The 17,625-nt window shown below is 47.1% G+C and overlaps 1 protein-coding gene across 2 annotated transcripts in view; it reads left to right on the top strand.

Annotated features, from left to right (window-relative positions):
- The window catches only part of myoz1b (myozenin 1b), a 23,121-nt gene extending 5,698 nt beyond the window's left edge, over positions 1-17,423 (top strand). For both annotated transcript variants that reach the window (XM_072440252.1, XM_072440253.1), the window contains 5 exons: positions 3,138-3,232; positions 11,649-11,815; positions 12,815-12,884; positions 13,727-13,910; positions 16,556-17,423. In XM_072440252.1, the coding sequence (XP_072296353.1) occupies positions 3,148-3,232; positions 11,649-11,815; positions 12,815-12,884; positions 13,727-13,910; positions 16,556-16,784 (735 nt within the window). In that variant the 5' untranslated portion in view covers positions 3,138-3,147 and the 3' untranslated portion in view covers positions 16,785-17,423. The remainder of the gene's footprint in view (positions 1-3,137; positions 3,233-11,648; positions 11,816-12,814; positions 12,885-13,726; positions 13,911-16,555) is intronic.
- The last annotated feature ends 202 nt before the right edge of the window (positions 17,424-17,625 follow it).

The following is a 17,625-nucleotide window of genomic DNA, read 5'->3' as shown; positions in this document are numbered from 1 at the left end:
AGACACTCACACTCACACTCACACTCACACTGACACTGACACTGACACAGACACTGACACAGACACAGACACTCACACAGACACAGACACTGACACAGACACTCACACTGACACTGACACTGACACTGACACTGACACTGACACTGACACTGACACTGACAGATAAGTTCCTTTATAATGTATTTCATGATCTAATGACTCGTCTCTTCGTATCCAACGACGACGCGCTGCATCTCGTCCGGAGCGGCGCTCGTCAGCTGCTTTATTTCATAATTAGACGTGACTTAAAAGCCTCGTGTCCTCGGAGACGGCTCGTGTCCTCGGAGACGGCCTGAGTCCCCGCGGTGTCTCCCCTCGCTCAAACTGGGGGCCGCGTACGCTTCTAAACCCAGATTAAAAGCAATTATTCAAGTGAGAGGTGCATTTACCCGGCAGTTGGAGCTCCGCGGGGAGAGGACGTGTAATCGTTTTTTATTGGATGTAATTGAAGAGAATATTCCTGGTTCGGCTGTCGCTCTGTCTCTGTCTCTGTCTCTGTCTCTGTCACTGTCTCTGTCTCTGTCCCTGTCTCCGTCGCTTGTGCTATCTTGACGAGCTCGGCCTGTAGCGTCTCGCTGAGTGGAGCTGTCATCAACCTGTGTATTTACGAATCGAACGTGTGCGAGCGCCGGTCACAAGACGATCCTGTTGCACCGGGATTAAAAGTGAACTTTATTTGACGCTGCTTCGCACAAAGTGTTTTCGCAGTCGTCGTGAGTGCGAATACCGTTAGGGTTCGGGGCGGTGTTCTCGGTTCCCCTGTCGCCCCGTGTGTCCCCCCGTGGCCCCGTGTGTAGAGCTGATGTGTGATGGGGTCTTGGCTGGATCCTCGCACCGGGATTAGGCCCCTCACCCTGCTTCAGCCGGGGTATAAAGCCCTGCCCCTTCCTGTCCATCGCTGCCCGATCCGTCCGTCGCATGTGGTCGTCGCGGTGCTCCTGCTGCAGCTTGGGACCGGCCCGACTCCCGCCCGACTCCCGCCCGACTACCGCCCACCTCCGTCACCTCGTCGGTCTTTGTCTCTGCTTCGGGGTTCGCCGCCGCGCGAAAGCTAAAATGGACGTGGCGGAGACAGAGAGGCTCGGGGGGGCCCTGGCCGCTCGGGGGACTCTGTTGGGTCGAGAGGACGAGAGTCTTAAAAAGATTATGGACTCGTTTAAAAGAGTGGAAGAGAGCTTCACCCAGCTGAGCGCGCATTTGGACCAGATCACCACGTGTTTGGAGATTAGCCTTGCTCCGGCACTAGCTCCGGCTCCGGCTCCGGCTCCTGACTTTGCTTCAGACACCCAAGTTTCTCTGCCCAGTGAACCTTTCGTCCCCGCTCCAGCCAGGTACTCGGGTGACGCAGGATTACGTAGTCAGTTTCTGCAACGGTGTTTGCTTGTTTTTGGCAACCTCAAACTCATTCCTCTGACAGAGCGACAGTTGAGTTGATTCTCGGGTAAAGCTTCTGCCTCGGCTGTTTCAGGACGGGATGAGGAAAGAACAGGTAGAAAAGGTACTACCCCTGCCATTCTCTACCCCCGCCTGTCTCATCCACCCGCACCAGCACAACCTGAGCGATCGGCCTCCATCTTGCTGCCTCCATCGGCACCGCAAGAACCTGGAAGCAGAAGAACCTGTGCAGCCGGGAAGGATGAGACTCGCCTTGTGCCCTACTAGGCTGAAAGAACAGGCTCATGGGTCAGTGGAGGGACACTGGCGAGCCGAACCTCGTCAGACCTCAGACTAATGGCCAGACTGAGCCAGCAAATCAAGACCTGAAGACAGTCTCCGCTCGCCATCTTCATCTTCTTGGTGGACACTCCCATGGATTGAGTGCTCTGACAACTCCCCGATCTCATCCACCGCTGGTGTGTCCTCGCCCATGGCTGCTAATGGCTGCCAACCTCCTCTCGTCCCTAGCCAGGAGACACACCCCACTGTCCCTTCCACCTAACGTCATCTTCTGCGAGGCTGGCGAGTCTGGCGAGTCTGGCGTGAGGTCAGAGCGGCCCTTTCACGCGCCGCAGCTCGAAACCAAAAGACCTACAGGCCGTCACTGGTCGCCTGGTCGCCCGGTCGCCCGGTCATCCGGTCGCCCGGTCGCCTGGCGGAATCCAGGAAATTGTCCCCCAGATGAATCGGTCCATATGTCATTCATACCGCTGGAGTCAAGTTCGAGCTGCTGCCTTCCTTGAACGTGCGTCCGGCTCTCTGACCGAGCCCCCCGGCACCGCCCAGTTGGGTCGACGATCTTTACCTGTACGGTCCTGCGGCCGCTGGATGTCAGGTGGTGGGGGCGTGGCTTCCAGTGTCATGTGGGACTGGGAGGGTCCTCAAAACCACTCCTGGGTTTCCCCGGCCCTTATTTTGGACCCGTCTCTCCTTCGGGACTTCTCCGTGCTACTGCTACTACTACTACTACTACTACTACTACTGCTACTACTACTACTACTACTACTACTACTGCTACTACTACTACTACTACTACTACTGCTACTACTACTACTACTACTACTACTACTGCTACTACTACTACTACTACTACTACTGCTACTACTACTACTACTACTACTACTGCTACTACTACTACTACTACTACTACTACTACTAGAGGGTGGGTCATATAGTTTAGTTTATTGCGCATGATGATGATGATTGGTGAACAGCAAAAGCGAAAATAAATACAATATATATAAAATAATTACCACATTCACAGTTTATTCTCGCACGCTCAACGGGCGTGGCCAGAACTGTAACTTTATTTAAATCCCTTCTCTTTTAAACAACATGTTATTTAAACATCAGGAAAGAACGATTAAACAATTAAATAAATTCTTTGGCGCTAAACAATAATTATTGCAAGTATATAAGAGTTACCCAGAGTTTTATACATACTTAAGCACATTTTGTTTATTTTCTTTTTAAATTAAATGTGTAGATATCTGAATACTCATCCAAAATATTCCTAGTTTGGGACCACTTCATAATGACTCCACCTGAATAAAGCACAGACTGTTATAAGTCGGTTAAAGGCTCTTAAAGGTGTGTTCTGCTTGATACGTCCCCTTTAATGAGGCCGTATCTTTGCTCTTGTGCTTGTTCTTGCCCTGCAGTGCTGTCATCATGCCTCTGACCACCGCTGACCCTCCAAACAAGAGGAAGAAGGTCAACAAGATCATCACTGACCTCACCAACATCAGCCAGAACGGTAAAGAACAAACTCACGTCGTCGTCGGGACCAGAGCGGCGGAACTTCTGGAACATTCTTTTAAAACAATACGGTCGAGAAAAATAGTATTAAACTCGTCACTTTTCAATAACGACAGCGTGATTAGATTTAACTAAGACTTTATTTATTTTATGTGTGAACATTTATACAACAAAAAGAAAAGAAATCATTCAAACCCAACGAGGAAAAAGAGATGAATTCTGTAAAAAACAAATGAACACATTTCCTTTTCAAGAGTGACACATAAAAGTATTAACACTAAAATAAAAACGTTCTAAGAGACAGAATTTACTAGTGACTATTTAAATAAGTGGTGAAAGTTTGGAGTGTTACCGTATTTTCCGGACTATAAGTCGCACCAGCCCCAAAAAAGCATAATAGAGAAGAAAAAAACATATCTAAGTCGCACTGGAGTATAAGTCGCATTTTGGGGGGAAATTTATTTGATAAATTCGAGGACCAAGAACATACATTTCATCTGTAAATGCAGTTTAAAATAATAACAGATGAGAGAACATGGTGAATAGGTGTACGTATGCTAACGCTAACACCTTCAGCTACATGACGTATGCTAACGCTAACACCTTCAGCTACATGACGTATGCTAACGCTAACACCTTCAGCTACATGACGTATGCTAACGCTAACACCTTCAGCTACATGACGTATGCTAACGCTAACACCTTCAGCTACATGACGTATGCTAACGCTAACACCTTCAGCTACATGACGTATGCTAACGCTAACACCTTCAGCTACATGACGTATGCTAACGCTAACACCTTCAGCTACATGACGTATGCTAACGCTAACACCTTCAGCTACATGACGTATGCTAACGCTAACACCTTCAGCTACATGACGTATGCTAACGCTAACACCTTCAGCTACATGACGTATGCTAACGCTAACACCTTCAGCTACATGACGTATGCTAACGCTAACACCTTCAGCTACATGACGTATGCTAACGCTAACACCTTCAGCTACATGACGTATGCTAACGCTAACACCTTCAGCTACATGACGTATGCTAACGCTAACACCTTCAGCTACATGACGTATGCTAACGCTAACACCTTCAGCTACATGACGTATGCTAACGCTAACACCTTCAGCTACATGACGTATGCTAACGCTAACACCTTCAGCTACATGACGTATGCTAACGCTAACACCTTCAGCTACATGACGTATGCTAACGCTAACACCTTCAGCTACATGACGTATGCTAACGCTAACACCTTCAGCTACATGACGTATGCTAACGCTAACACCTTCAGCTACAGGGTTAGCTAAAGACTCGGTGTTGCATCAGCGCCTGTGTCACATGATTGCGTGGAAGCACTATTTCCTGTCCGAGCTCTGGTTAAACTCGCAGCTGCGGAGGTGTAAATCATGTGCCCTTATGAGTCTGCGATTAAGCAAGCTTACGAGCAGGAGTACACGCCAAAGTACACGCCAGAGTACACGCCAGAGTACACACCGGAGTACACGCCGGAGTACACGCCGGAGTACACACAGGCAGTAATGTAATAGCAGCGGTGCACAGTGTGGACGGGGGGCACCTGCTGTTGGACGGGGGGCACCTGCTGTTGGACGGGGGGCACCTGCTGTTGGACGGGGGGCACCTGCTGTTGGACGGGGGGCACCTGCTGTTGGACGGGGGGCACCTGCTGTGAGGTTCCAGAGCCTCACAAATCTGTCAACGTCACGGTGCAACTAAAGACCATGCAGCAGTTCTAAAGACAAAACAGAAGTGAAGTGAAGTGTGAAAAAAGGAACAAAAGAACGACATAAAACGACTGTCAAGTCACTTTTACTTCATCTGAGCAGGACTGAAAAGCAAAAGAGTTTTCTGTTTGAGACCACCGGACATGGACTTGGTGAAATCCTCACAAAAGATGGAACAAAATCAATAATAAATAGATGAAAATGACTCGATTGATGATTGTGTTTGGTTCAGTTCACACACAGTTCTTTATCACGTTCACTACATTTGACACTAGATCTCAAAGAATGATGAAAATGAAGTAAAATCACTAAACGTTTCCAAGAGATTCCATGGATACAGAGAGTTTAATGCCAATGTGGAATATTAAAGCCAAAGGAACAACATTCCCACAGAAACAAGCAGGAGAAGGCTCGAGTACGAGTCAGGTTTGTGGAGATACAAGTCCGCTCACAGTGAGAGTCACACGTTTGTCTAAGGTACTAAAAACTCCACCATGTAAAAGTGACATGTTGGAGCTTTAAAGGTGCAATTGTTTATGGTGGAGGGTCCGCCACCTGCTCGTCGTCATGGATGCGGTATGTCGTGCGCTTTGCCTGAAATGTTCCACAGTAATGCATTATTATGTGACGTTTCAGCAGAACAAAACACTCACAGCTTTTCAATGTGATATTCGCAAAAAACGTAGAATTTTCAGATTTTTTTTTTATTTTTTTTGAATTTTCTTTGTTTGATGCCGTTCAGTGAAACACCCCAAACCTCACAGTCCAAAACCAAATATTCTGTCTTTCGATTGGGGAAATGCCGATAGTTGACGTATAAACTTCGTAGAAAAGATCCAGTTGTCGTCCAGTACAAACCTCGCTGTACCGCTCCATTTTTTGGCTCTCTCGTCTTGTAAAAGTAATTCAGTCCCAAAAGCATTTTACTTTATGCCTCTTAAAGTGTTGCATTGTAAACCCTCTTTATTACCATCATTAATAATTCATCAGGTCCATTTGTGCACCGCTAGCATCGCCTTTAGAGCTCTGCAGTTTTTTGATTGCGTACTGTTTCTCTCGGCGCTCCAGAAATAACTCGGCACATTTTCACCTGCAGAGGGAAAATACCCACTTTTCTTTGATGTTTCGGTGCTTCGGAGCCAAACTGGGTGTGGGTCCATCTGTCCCGAGCTCACGCTGTGATTCCCAGTCGCTTTAGAAGTGCAGATGTGTCACGAGGACTGTTGGGAGACGGGATTATGCTTAGAAAAGTGGTTTGTATTATTATGTTGGCAAACGTAGCGGTCGCTTTGAGAGACACGCGCTTCACTCGTTGGCTGTGGCTGATGCTGAGTCATTTGTCGGTTCAGCCAGTTGGACCGAACCCAGGGCCCAGCAGGGGCCTCGGGCAAAACCACGAAAATTAGAAGAGTCTTTGCCGTAACTACCGAGTGTCTTCTGTCACATTTCACAAGCGTTTTGTGTTAAAAAAGGAGCTGCAGATGATCGTCACGGTCTTACAAACGTGAGAAACAAATACAACTTGTTCATTTCAGACCGTTTGAGGCGATCCAAACGTATTCTTCTGTCATGGTAATGCTATAATGACAACTGTGACCGGCTTTATCATTTAATTTATATTTAATTTCCTTTTTTATTTAGTTTTATTTAATTTTATTACATTAAATAATTTCTTAATTTTTGTTAATTTTTAATTTTTTAATTTTAAATCTTTTAAATTTGTATTATTAATATTTATTTTTACACTTGTTTTATTGCAAACAAATATAAGTTTCTCCTGCTGCCACAGTTTCTCCAACAGTCACTTTTCCCTGTGAACAATGTGAACTTTGACCTCGTGTTATGAAAAAATGAGACACAATTTTCCAACAAAACTCTCTCCAAACATGTGATTTTGACTGTTTCTGAAACGATTTCGCTCGATAACGATCCTGTGAAATAAAGTTTTCAGCCAGAATTAATCTCATTATTTTTTTAATAAATAAATTTCAACTTTTTCAAGGCAGTGAGACGCTGCAGATGAATCTCATATTTAAATATATCTATTTGAAACTTTTCCTGGAGTTTACTCACTTCAATTTAAGACTATTTTAAACAGATTTTCTACCACTTGTTCCTATTTTTCATTATGTCTGGTTTTCTAATAGAAATAAGGCATTTTATGTCAAAAGTGTCATATTTCCTTTAAATCTGAAAAATGGACTGAACCAGATTTAAATTTCTTGGTTGATTTATCAGTTTCTAATGTTTTCATCTCAGTTTGAAAGACATTTAAGTTTAAAAACAGTCTTTCTAAATATGATCTGAAACGTGTTGCCCAACATAAGGCCCAAGGGCCAAATCAGGCCCTCTAAGTGACTTAATCCGGCCCACGACCCATGTTCCAAATAGTAACACAAAAGAAAAAATCTTCTAGTTTAGACTTGTGAGCCGTAAAAAAAACCGCTCACAAAAAAAAAAAAATAATAATTTTATATGTAAAATTAAAATCAATAAATGATCAGAACGCCTGGATCCAGCATCAAATAAAAAATGCACGACAAAATTGCATCATTGTATAAAAAAAAAAACTTGAAAAAAACAACACAAAATTTAACCGCAGTTCGACGCCTCCGACAAAAACGTCAACACTTTGAAATTCCCCCCAAAAATGAACACAACCGCTTGTTTGCGCCGCTCTTTCCTGCGCCGCCGTTTCACCGCCGTCAGCAGCGGCTCCACTCCGGGCTCCACAGCTCTGAATTAACACTCCAATCAATATCGGGCCCTCAGCGCTCTGATTTACGACTTACCCTGAACCACTCCACCTCACGGCGGGTTATGGATGCCTGCATGGTGCGTGCGCGGCGTGTGCGCGGCGTGTGCGCGGCGTGTGCGCGGCGTGCGCGCGGCGTGTGCGGCGTGTGCGTTATGGCTCTGCTCCAGGTATTATGAGTGATACTTGGGCGCGTGGGAAGCGAGGGAGCGCTGGGTTTTACGGCGGAAGGTCTCGAGGGAGCGGTAAAACTCATCAAATCTCTCCATCGCAGCAGCGAGAAGAGGAGAGGAGGAGAGGGAGGAGGAGGGAGAGAGGAGAGAGGAGGAGGGAGGAGAGAGGAGAGGAGGAGGAGGAGGAGAGAGGAGAGGAGGAGAGAGGAGGGAGAGGAGGAGAGAGGAGGGAAGAGGGAGAGGAGGGAGGAGGAAGAGGAGGAGGGAGAGGAGGAGGGAGAGGAGGAGGGAGAGGAGGAGAGAGGAGGGAGAGGAGGAGGGAGAGTTGGAGGGAGAGGAGAAGGAGGGAGAGGAGGAGGGAGAGGAGGAGGGAGAGTTGGAGGGAGAGGAGAAGGAGGGAGAGGAGGAGGGAGAGGAGGAGAGAGAGGAGGTGGGAGAGGAGGAGGGAGAGGAGGAGGGAGGAGGGAGAGGAGGAGGGAGAGGAGGAGGAGGGAGAGGAGGTGGGAGAGGAGGAGGGAGAGGAGGAGAGAGAGGAGGAGGGAGAGGAGGAGAGAGGAGGAGGAGGAGAGAGGAGAGGAGGAGGGAGAGGAGGAGGAGGGAGAGGAGGAGAGAGGAGGGAGAGGAGGAGAGAGGAGGGAAGAGGGAGAGGAGGGAGGAGGAAGAGGAGGAGGGAGAGGAGGAGGGAGAGGAGGAGGGAGAGGAGGAGAGAGGAGGGAGAGGAGGAGGAGGGAGAGGAGGAGAGAGGAGGGAGGAGGGAGAGGAGGAGAGAGGAGGGAGGAGGAAGAGGAGGAGGGAGAGGAGGAGAGAGAGGAGGAGGGAGAGGAGGAGAGAGAGGAGGAGGAGAGAGAGGAGGAGGGAGAGGAGGAGGGAGAGGAGGAGGGAGAGGAGGAGGAGGAGGAGAGAGAGGAGGAGAGAGGAGGAGGAGGAGAGAGGAGAGGAGGAGGGAGAGGAGGAGGAGGAGGAGAGAGGAGGAGAGAGGAGGAGGAGGAGAGAGGAGAGGAGGAGGAGGAGAGAGAGGAGGAGAGAGGAGGAGGAGGAGAGAGGAGAGGAGGAGGGAGAGGAGAGGAGGAGGAGGAGAGAGAGGAGGAGAGAGGAGGAGGAGGAGAGAGGAGAGGAGGAGGGAGAGGAGGAGAGAGGAGGAGGAGGAGAGAGGAGAGGAGGAGGGAGAGGAGGAGAGAGGAGGGAGAGGAGGAGAGAGGAGGGAAGAGGGAGAGGAGGGAGGAGGAAGAGGAGGAGGGAGAGGAGGAGGGAGAGGAGGAGGGAGAGGAGGAGAGAGGAGGAGGAGGAGAGAGGAGAGGAGGAGGGAGAGGAGGAGGAGGAGAGAGAGGAGGAGAGAGGAGGAGGAGGAGAGAGGAGAGGAGGAGGAGGAGAGAGAGGAGGAGAGAGGAGGAGGAGGAGAGAGAGGAGGAGAGAGGAGGAGGAGGAGAGAGGAGAGGAGGAGGGAGAGGAGGAGAGAGGAGGAGAGGAGGAGAGAGAGGAGGAGGGAGAGGAGGAGAGAGGAGGAGGAGGAGAGAGAGGAGGAGAGAGGAGGAGGAGGAGAGAGAGGAGGAGAGAGGAGGAGGAGGAGAGAGGAGAGGAGGAGGGAGAGGAGGAGGAGGAGAGAGGAGGAGAGAGGAGGAGGAGGAGAGAGGAGAGGAGGAGGGAGAGGAGGAGGAGGAGAGAGAGGAGGAGAGAGGAGGAGGAGGAGAGAGGAGAGGAGGAGGAGGAGAGAGAGGAGGAGAGAGGAGGAGGAGGAGAGAGAGGAGGAGAGAGGAGGAGGAGGAGAGAGGAGAGGAGGAGGGAGAGGAGGAGAGAGGAGGGAGAGGAGGAGAGAGGAGGGAAGAGGGAGAGGAGGGAGGAGGAAGAGGAGGGGAGAGGAGGAGGGAGAGGAGGAGGAGAGGAGGAGAGAGGAGGAGAGGAGGAGGAGGGAGAGGAGGAGAGAGGAGGGAGGAGGGAGAGAGGAGGAGAGAGGAGGGAGGAGGAAGAGGAGGAGGGAGAGGAGGAGGAGAGGAGGAGGGAGAGGAGGAGAGAGAGGAGGAGGAGAGGAGGAGAGAGAGGAGGAGGAGAGAGAGGAGGAGGGAGAGGAGGAGGAGGAGGGAGAGGAGGAGGGAGAGGAGGAGGGAGAGGAGGAGAGAGAGGAGGAGGAGAGAGAGGAGGAGGTAGAGGAGGAGGGAGAGGAGGAGAGAGGAGGGAGGAGGGAGAGGAGGAGGGAGAGGAGGAGAGAGGAGGAGGGAGAGGAGGAGGGAGGAGGGAGAGGAGGAGGGAGAGGAGAGAGAGGAGGAGGAGGGAGAGGAGGTGGGAGAGGAGGAGGGAGAGGAGGAGGGAGGAGGGAGAGGAGGAGGGAGAGGAGGAGGGAGAGGAGAAGGAGGGAGAGGAGGAGGAGAGGAGGAGAGAGGAGGAGGGAGAGGAGGAGGGAGGAGGGAGAGGAGGAGGGAGAGGAGGTGGGAGAGGAGGAGGAGAGGAGGAGGGAAGGAGGGAGAGGAGGAGGGAGAGGAGGAGGAGAGGAGGAGGGAGAGGAGGAGAGAGAGGAGGAGGAGAGGAGGAGAGAGAGGAGGAGGAGAGAGAGGAGGAGGGAGAGGAGGAGGAGAGGAGGAGAGAGAGGAGGAGGAGAGAGAGGAGGAGGTAGAGAGGAGGGAGAGGAGGAGAGAGGAGGGAGGAGGGAGAGGAGGAGGGAGAGGAGGAGAGAGGAGGAGGAGAGGAGGAGGGAGGAGGGAGAGGAGGAGGGAGAGGAGGAGAGAGGAGGAGGAGGAGAGGAGGTGGGAGAGGAGGAGGGAGAGGAGGAGGGAGGAGGAGAGGAGGAGGAGAGGAGGAGGGAGAGGAGAAGGAGGGAGAGGAGGAGGGAGAGGAGGAGAGAGGAGGAGGGAGAGGAGGAGGAGGAGGGAGAGGAGGAGGAGAGGAGGTGGGAGAGGAGGAGGGAGAGGAGGAGGGAGGAGGGAGAGGAGGAGGGAGAGGAGGTGGGAGAGGAGGAGAGAGAGGAGGAGGGAGGAGGGAGAGGAGGAGGGAGAGGAGGAGGAGGGAGAGGAGGTGGGAGAGGAGGAGGGAGAGGAGGAGGAGGTGGAAGTGCTTCCCTCGGTAAAGCAGGAAGAGGATATAACGCCCCACGCTCTGTAAAAGGGGGCGTGGCCCTGGAGTCCATATTTCTGTGATTGGTCCAGATAAATTATGAGAGAAACAACATGACACATATTTATACAGATAATCATGAATAAACGCTGTAATTATCAACAAAGACAAGACGCTGCTATTGTTAAAAAAGTGAAACATTTTTATCATAGAAAATGACAGGAAGTGACATCACACTGGGGCGGGGCACTCATTCAAGTCAACTTTATGCGTATGATTGTTATTAATTGTCAAAGATCATCTATTGAGACGCAAATCGGTAAAAACATGCGGTTTGGACCAAAACAAAAATATAAATAATAAAAAATAAATAGATAAATAAATAATGAAAAATAAATTATAAAAATAAAATAATAAGATAAAATAAATTAAATAAATTAAATAAAATAAGTAAAATAAATAAAATAAATAAAATAAATAAAATAAATAAAATAAATAAAATAAATAAAATAAATAAAATAAATAAAATAAAATAAATATAAACGAGATTGTTCAATATGAAGAAAAAATGTGTGATTAAATGTATTTGCATATCGCTGAAAACCCCGAGGTTCATGCAGTAATAAACGTCTTTTCCTCCACGTTTTTTCACCGCCGTCTTCACCCAAACCTCGTCCTTCTCCCTCCGCAGACGATGAGCTGGACTCGGAGGCCACGGCGTTCGACCTGGGAACCAAGATCAAGACTCCCAAAGACGTGATGCTGGAGGAGCTGTCGTTGATGAAGAACAAGGGCTCCAAGATGTTCCAGATGAGGCAGCAGCGCGTGGAGCGCTTCATCGTCAGCGACCAGAACATGGTCAGGCTCAATTCAGGGGAAACGTTTTTGTCGTTTTCGAGCGATTTCACCTTTGAAAACGGTCAATAATACAAAGCGCTGGAGCAGGTTGGACTTGTACTAAACTCTGTGGTGATCAGAGGCTTTTGACTCTTACAATCCAGACTTCCAGAGTACATACAGTCCAGCAGCCAAAGAAAGCATAATAGAGGAAAAAAACAAAACATATATAAGTCGCACTGGAGTATAAGTCGCATTTTTTGTCAATTTATTTGATACAAGACCAAGAACAGACATTTAATCTTAAAATACAGTTTAAAATAATAACAGATGAGAGAACATGGTGAATAGGTGTACGTATGCTAACGTTAACCTTCAGCTACATGACGTATGCTAACGCTAACACCTTCAGCTACATGACGTATGCTAACGCTAACACCTTCAGCTACATGACGTATGCTAACGCTAACACCTTCAGCTACATGACGTATGCTAACGCTAACACCTTCAGCTACATGAGGTATGCTAACGCTAACACCTTCAGCTACATGACCTATGCTAACGCTAACACCTTCAGCTACATGACGTATGCTAACGCTAACACCTTCAGCTACATGAGGCACAGACAGAACTGTGGTAAGTGTCTGGTATGTCAGCGTAACATATGAACAGTTATTCAGATAACTATAGCATAAAGAACATGCTAACAGATAACTATAGCATAAAGAACATGCTAACAGATAACTATAGCATAAAGAACATGCTAACAAGTTTAGCAAAGCATCAGTTTTACCCCAAATCACTAAATCCATTGAATTCTTCTTCCTCTGTGTCACTTCTAAACAACTCCACAAACTCCAGAGGAAGAGGAAGTGCAGATTCTTCTTCTGCGTCGCTCAGAGCCTAGAGCGTCCAATACTTCAGTATAATTCCTGAGGTTTGGGGTCTTTAGAGTTGGTGGATTTTCTGGGCCTTGAACTTTGAATTGTCGTTTGTTTTTCTGTTTATTGCGTGTTCCAGGACAACCTGGAGAACCTGCTGATTCTTCCTCCACTTCCACCTCCAAAGCCTGTGATCATCAAACAGGAAGGTGAGCTCAGACCTTGTTGATAAGTAGTTTATTACTTTATTAAGTAAATACATTTTTCACCCATACTTGACTTTTGAGTATGTCTACAGTATATTTTACACTGTTGAAAGGACAAATTACTCCTTTTCCACCTGAATTGGCAGATTTTTTTGTATTTTTCTTTTTCTTTGCATGATTCAAAATGAGCCAATCCAACTTTATTTGTGCAGAACATTTTACAAACACAAAGTCAATTACAAGATCCCACACTTTCATGGTTCATCATTTTTAATATGGTTATTTCTACTTTTACCTAAGTACATTTGTACATCTGATACTCGTATGACAGGTTTTCTCATTTCAACTTTATTTGGTGTGTTTGTACCTGTTGTACATAAATTATAGTTTTACACCAATCGAGCAGGTTTTTGTGGAGAAAACGTTGAAAAACCTGTAGAAAATGACAGGAAGTGACATCACACTCGTTCCAGTCAAAGTTTATTCAGAATTTACACAAAAGAAACAACTTTTTTGACTCTAAACGAAAAAGAAATAAGAAACACTTTATTTAGTTGAATTCATCAACTAAATAAAGTGTTTCTTATTTCTTTTTATTTGTCAAATTAAAAACATTGTGACATTAGATGAGTTTTGTCCAGTGTTTTCTGGGTAATTTAATTGTGTGATGTCACCAATTACAAACAGGAAGTGAAATTATAAACCTAAAAAATGTGCCATTCTGTGATATTTAAAAAGATAATTAAAAAAAATAGATAGAGAAAACTTAAGTGCATTTTAGTTCAATGCGTCGTGCGACCTGCAGGGGGCGCTTCAATGGTGTTTGTCTCCTCTCTGTGCGTCAGACAAGCCTGAGGTGAACGAGGCGGAGTTGAAGGAGCGCAGGAGGAAGCAGTACGTGCGCACCTACGTGTCGCCATGGGAACGGGCCATGAGGGGCGACGAGATCCTGGTGGCCACGATGAAGGGGTGCATGCCCGGGCCCATCCAGGCCCACGTGGACCTGCCCCTGTACAAGAGCTTCAACAGGTACAAGGCCCCAAGGAGGGCAAGGGTCAAAGGGGCGGAGTTTAGCCAGAGTTTGATTTTTAAATGTTTCTTTTTTACGTCACGGTTTGAGTTTTTTATTAGGATTTTGTTCGACGTTCACATTTCTGACACATCCAGGATTATTCACCTTTAACAGACTGAAACTCACATGTTTTATACAAAAAGACTGAATAATTTGACAAAACAGAACAAATAAACAGAAAAACTACGTATAAAAGGTTCAAATATATAAATAGAGCTGCAGTTTGAAAAGCTGGAAGTGTTTTGATAACAAAACTCTTATTCTAACAAAACTAAGGAGACAAACATGTTCTTGTGTCTCAAAATCTGTGAAATATATTTACTTTTTTGCTGAAAAGTTTAGTTTAGATAAAAGAACTTTTATTTGTCCCACGTTAGGGAAATGTCAGTGTTGCAACGATTAAAGACAATAAAATACAAATACAACAAGATATTGAAATATAAATACAAAAAAGCCTAAAGAAGATAAAATACAAATATAAAAAGACATAAAGATGATCAAATACAAATAGAAAACGGCTTAAAAAATATCATTCAAATACAAAAAGGCCTAAATTTGATTAAATAAGTAAATTTAAAAAAGGCTGAAGGATAAAATACAAAAGATGATAAAATACACATAAGTACTTCGATACTTTGACTTGAGTTGAGTTTTCATGTTCTACTTTTACTTTTTCGCTGTATTTTTACTACGTAACAACAGTAAATACTTGATGCTGATGCTGAGTCGACATGAATAAATTGGACGTTTGCCGATGACCTTTAGTCACTTCCAAGGTATAAATATGTTGCCACGACAACGTCTCAAACATCTGATTGGTCAAAGTTTCATCCGAGTGAAATTGTAAATCATTTGTTTCCCCGACGACCATCGAAACCACCGACTCGTCCACAACAGAACGACCGACTAGACAACAATCCCTCAAAAACGTCTCCATGACCCATAATGCACCTGTCTCCCTCGGTCTCCACGGCGACACTGTAACTGGTAAAGTCCTTTTCTATTAATACACCGCTCTGGGTTCTACCTGCGCCCGCTCCGACCCGGCTCACCATGACAACCAGAGGCCGTCATCGTCGCCGTCGCCGCCGCAGTCGTAGAAGTGCATCTCGCAAACGACATTATTTTAATTCAGTTTCAAAAGTCAGTGCGGCTAATGGGCCCGAGTCAGCAACAAAAGGAACTGGAGAAAAAGCCCCGAAAATGAATTGAACAAACACGAGTCAAAGCGCGAGGAGCGACGAGATTAGAGGCTGCGCAGCTTTCGAGGAAGAAACGCGAAACACGGAGTCGCTTCCGTGATTGAATGCGACCAAACCACGAGGAATGAAGGAGTTTATCGTGGGCAGAACTTGAGCGAGGATCTGGTTCAGGAGTAACTAGCTGGAGTGTGATCGCGGAAACCGGAGAAAACTTCCACCAGACACAAGGAAATCCAGGCAAACTCAAGCCACAAAAGGCCCTTCGCCGTCTGGAAACCAAACTGTCGTGTTGTGGTGCGAGAACGCCAACCACTCTGCCACCCATGGATCTGTACAACACGATCTGGAGAGAGAGTGTCTAACTGCTGGTGTTCGGCCGACAGAGACGTTCTTACAAAGGTCTGATTTTGTCCATTTTCCACAGTTTCAGTTCAGTTCCACCGATGATGTCAAAAGAGATTCGCAAATGAGGTCCCCCATATTGAAGATAACATCATTTTAACGTTCTTCCATTTCCATTTTAAGTTGACGGAGACAAAGTTTGACACAACAATACAACAACATCAACAAGTACAATACGACTTAGTCCTGTGAGTCCTGTGCCACCTCAGGCCATTAGTGTACGACGCCGATTGTTTTTGGTCGGCCTCAGTTGGTTTTGGTCGGCCTCAGTTGGTTTTGGTCGGCCTCAGTTGGTTTTGGTCGGCCTCAGTTGGTTTTGGTCGGCCTCAGTTGGTTTTGGTCGGCCTCAGTTGGTTTTGGTCGGCCTCAGTTGGTTTTGGTCGGCCTCAGTTGGTTTTGGTCGGCCTCAGTTGGTTTTGGTCGGCCTCAGTTGGTTTTGGTCGGCCTCAGTTGGTTTTGGTCGGCCTCAGTTGGTTTTGGTCGGCCTTGCTACGTCGGGGACACAGAGTTGGTTTATTCTCAGCCACCGAAGGCGTCCGTGTTTGATCTCTTGCATCAAACTCCAACTTCTTGTTCTCTTACAAAGCTCTAGTTGGAGATCTCGTGAGGCCAGAAGATACGGCTAAGGCTTTCGAGAAACCATTTTGTGGAAAGCGTCTATCTCGTTCGATTGCCTTCGTTCAACAATCCGCCGGGATTCCGAAACGTACAGCAAGACGGGTGTGACAACGCTAATATAGAGCCTCCTCGACTTTGTCTCGATACTGAACTGGTTTGACTTCCAAATGGGTCAAAGTCTAATGAAAGTGACACAGTCGAGTAGTTTACCGTTCACTCTGATGGTAACTTTGGGTCTTGGAGGCATCGATGGTAAAGGCTTTCTCTCAAGCGAGGTCGTTCAGCCTCTTAGTTTTCTCCTACGTGGATAAAAAGTCAAAGGAACAATGAATTCGTGACCAAAAACACTGTGGCCAACTGTATTCTTCTCTTGCTTCCAGGACGGCGCTGCCTTTCCGCGGTCCGGAGAAAGCCTCCAAGGTGTTGACCTTCGAGATGCCGGAGGTGACCCAGGACGAGCCCGAGCCTTTGCCCGGTCAGCAGTCGGACGTCCGCTCCAGACCCTCCTTCAACCGCACCCCCATCGGCTGGGTCTGCTCCGAGGATGACCCGCCCACGCCCCTGGAACAGGACAACGTGCCCTTCGACGGGGAAACCGAAGACCTTTGAAGCGGCTGCATGTGAACGGGATCGGGCTAGAGTGGGCGATACTGACGACTTCAATCGATATTTTCTTGTGCTGTCTCGATTACGACGGAGCCTTTAAACCTTTCGAAACTGTAATGCATTTTAAATTGTGGAATGGAGGTGTTTGTGGGCCCGAGTTAAGTGGATTATAATGTCGGGATTGACTTCAGAATGATCACGAAGTAGGAAAAGCCAAGAAGGGATTTCAGAGCAGAGACTTTTACAATTGTATTTTACACTATCCGTCCATTTATCGAGGAGAGAATTACACAGAAAAGCTAAATACTGGAGGTTTTACTGGACGAAAATATATATATATACACGGTCGACACATATTTAAAACACTACTACAGTTGGATATTTCATTGCAGCGTCAGTATCGCCCACGTCTAGATGAGACGACGCACGTGGAACAGACAGGAAGTTGTAACGTGCCATTGAAGTGGGTAAACGGGTCATGTGACGTTAAACGCATGCATTGAACTTGACGGAAATGACTGTGGAAACCGGACATCGCGCTGAGAGTCATTGTTCTTTTTGAAGCCTCAGTTCTGAATAAGTCTTACTTTACTGTGACAATGATGTGAATTATGTATTTAAGCAATAAAGTTCTTTACACAATTCTGCTTTTAAATGTCTTTATCTTAAATCCCTTAGTGTGTATTTTCCAGGTGCGAATCTTCTCGACTTCGACGTCTTCTCGACTTCGACGTCTTCTCGACTTCGACGTCTTCTCGACTTCGACGTCTTCTCGACTTCGTGCAGATGTTTGTTCTTCCACGTCACAAAACGGCGTCAAACTTGTTCAATTACAGGATTTTAA

The sequence above is a fragment of the Eucyclogobius newberryi genome, unplaced genomic scaffold, assembly GCF_026437365.1.
Source record: "Eucyclogobius newberryi isolate DKJ021-1_F unplaced genomic scaffold, fEucNew1.0.hap1 SCAF_118, whole genome shotgun sequence".
NCBI lineage: Eukaryota > Metazoa > Chordata > Actinopteri > Gobiiformes > Gobiidae > Eucyclogobius > Eucyclogobius newberryi.
The sequence above is the reverse complement of the archived record's forward strand: the minus strand, read 5'-3'. Positions and strand labels throughout refer to the sequence as shown.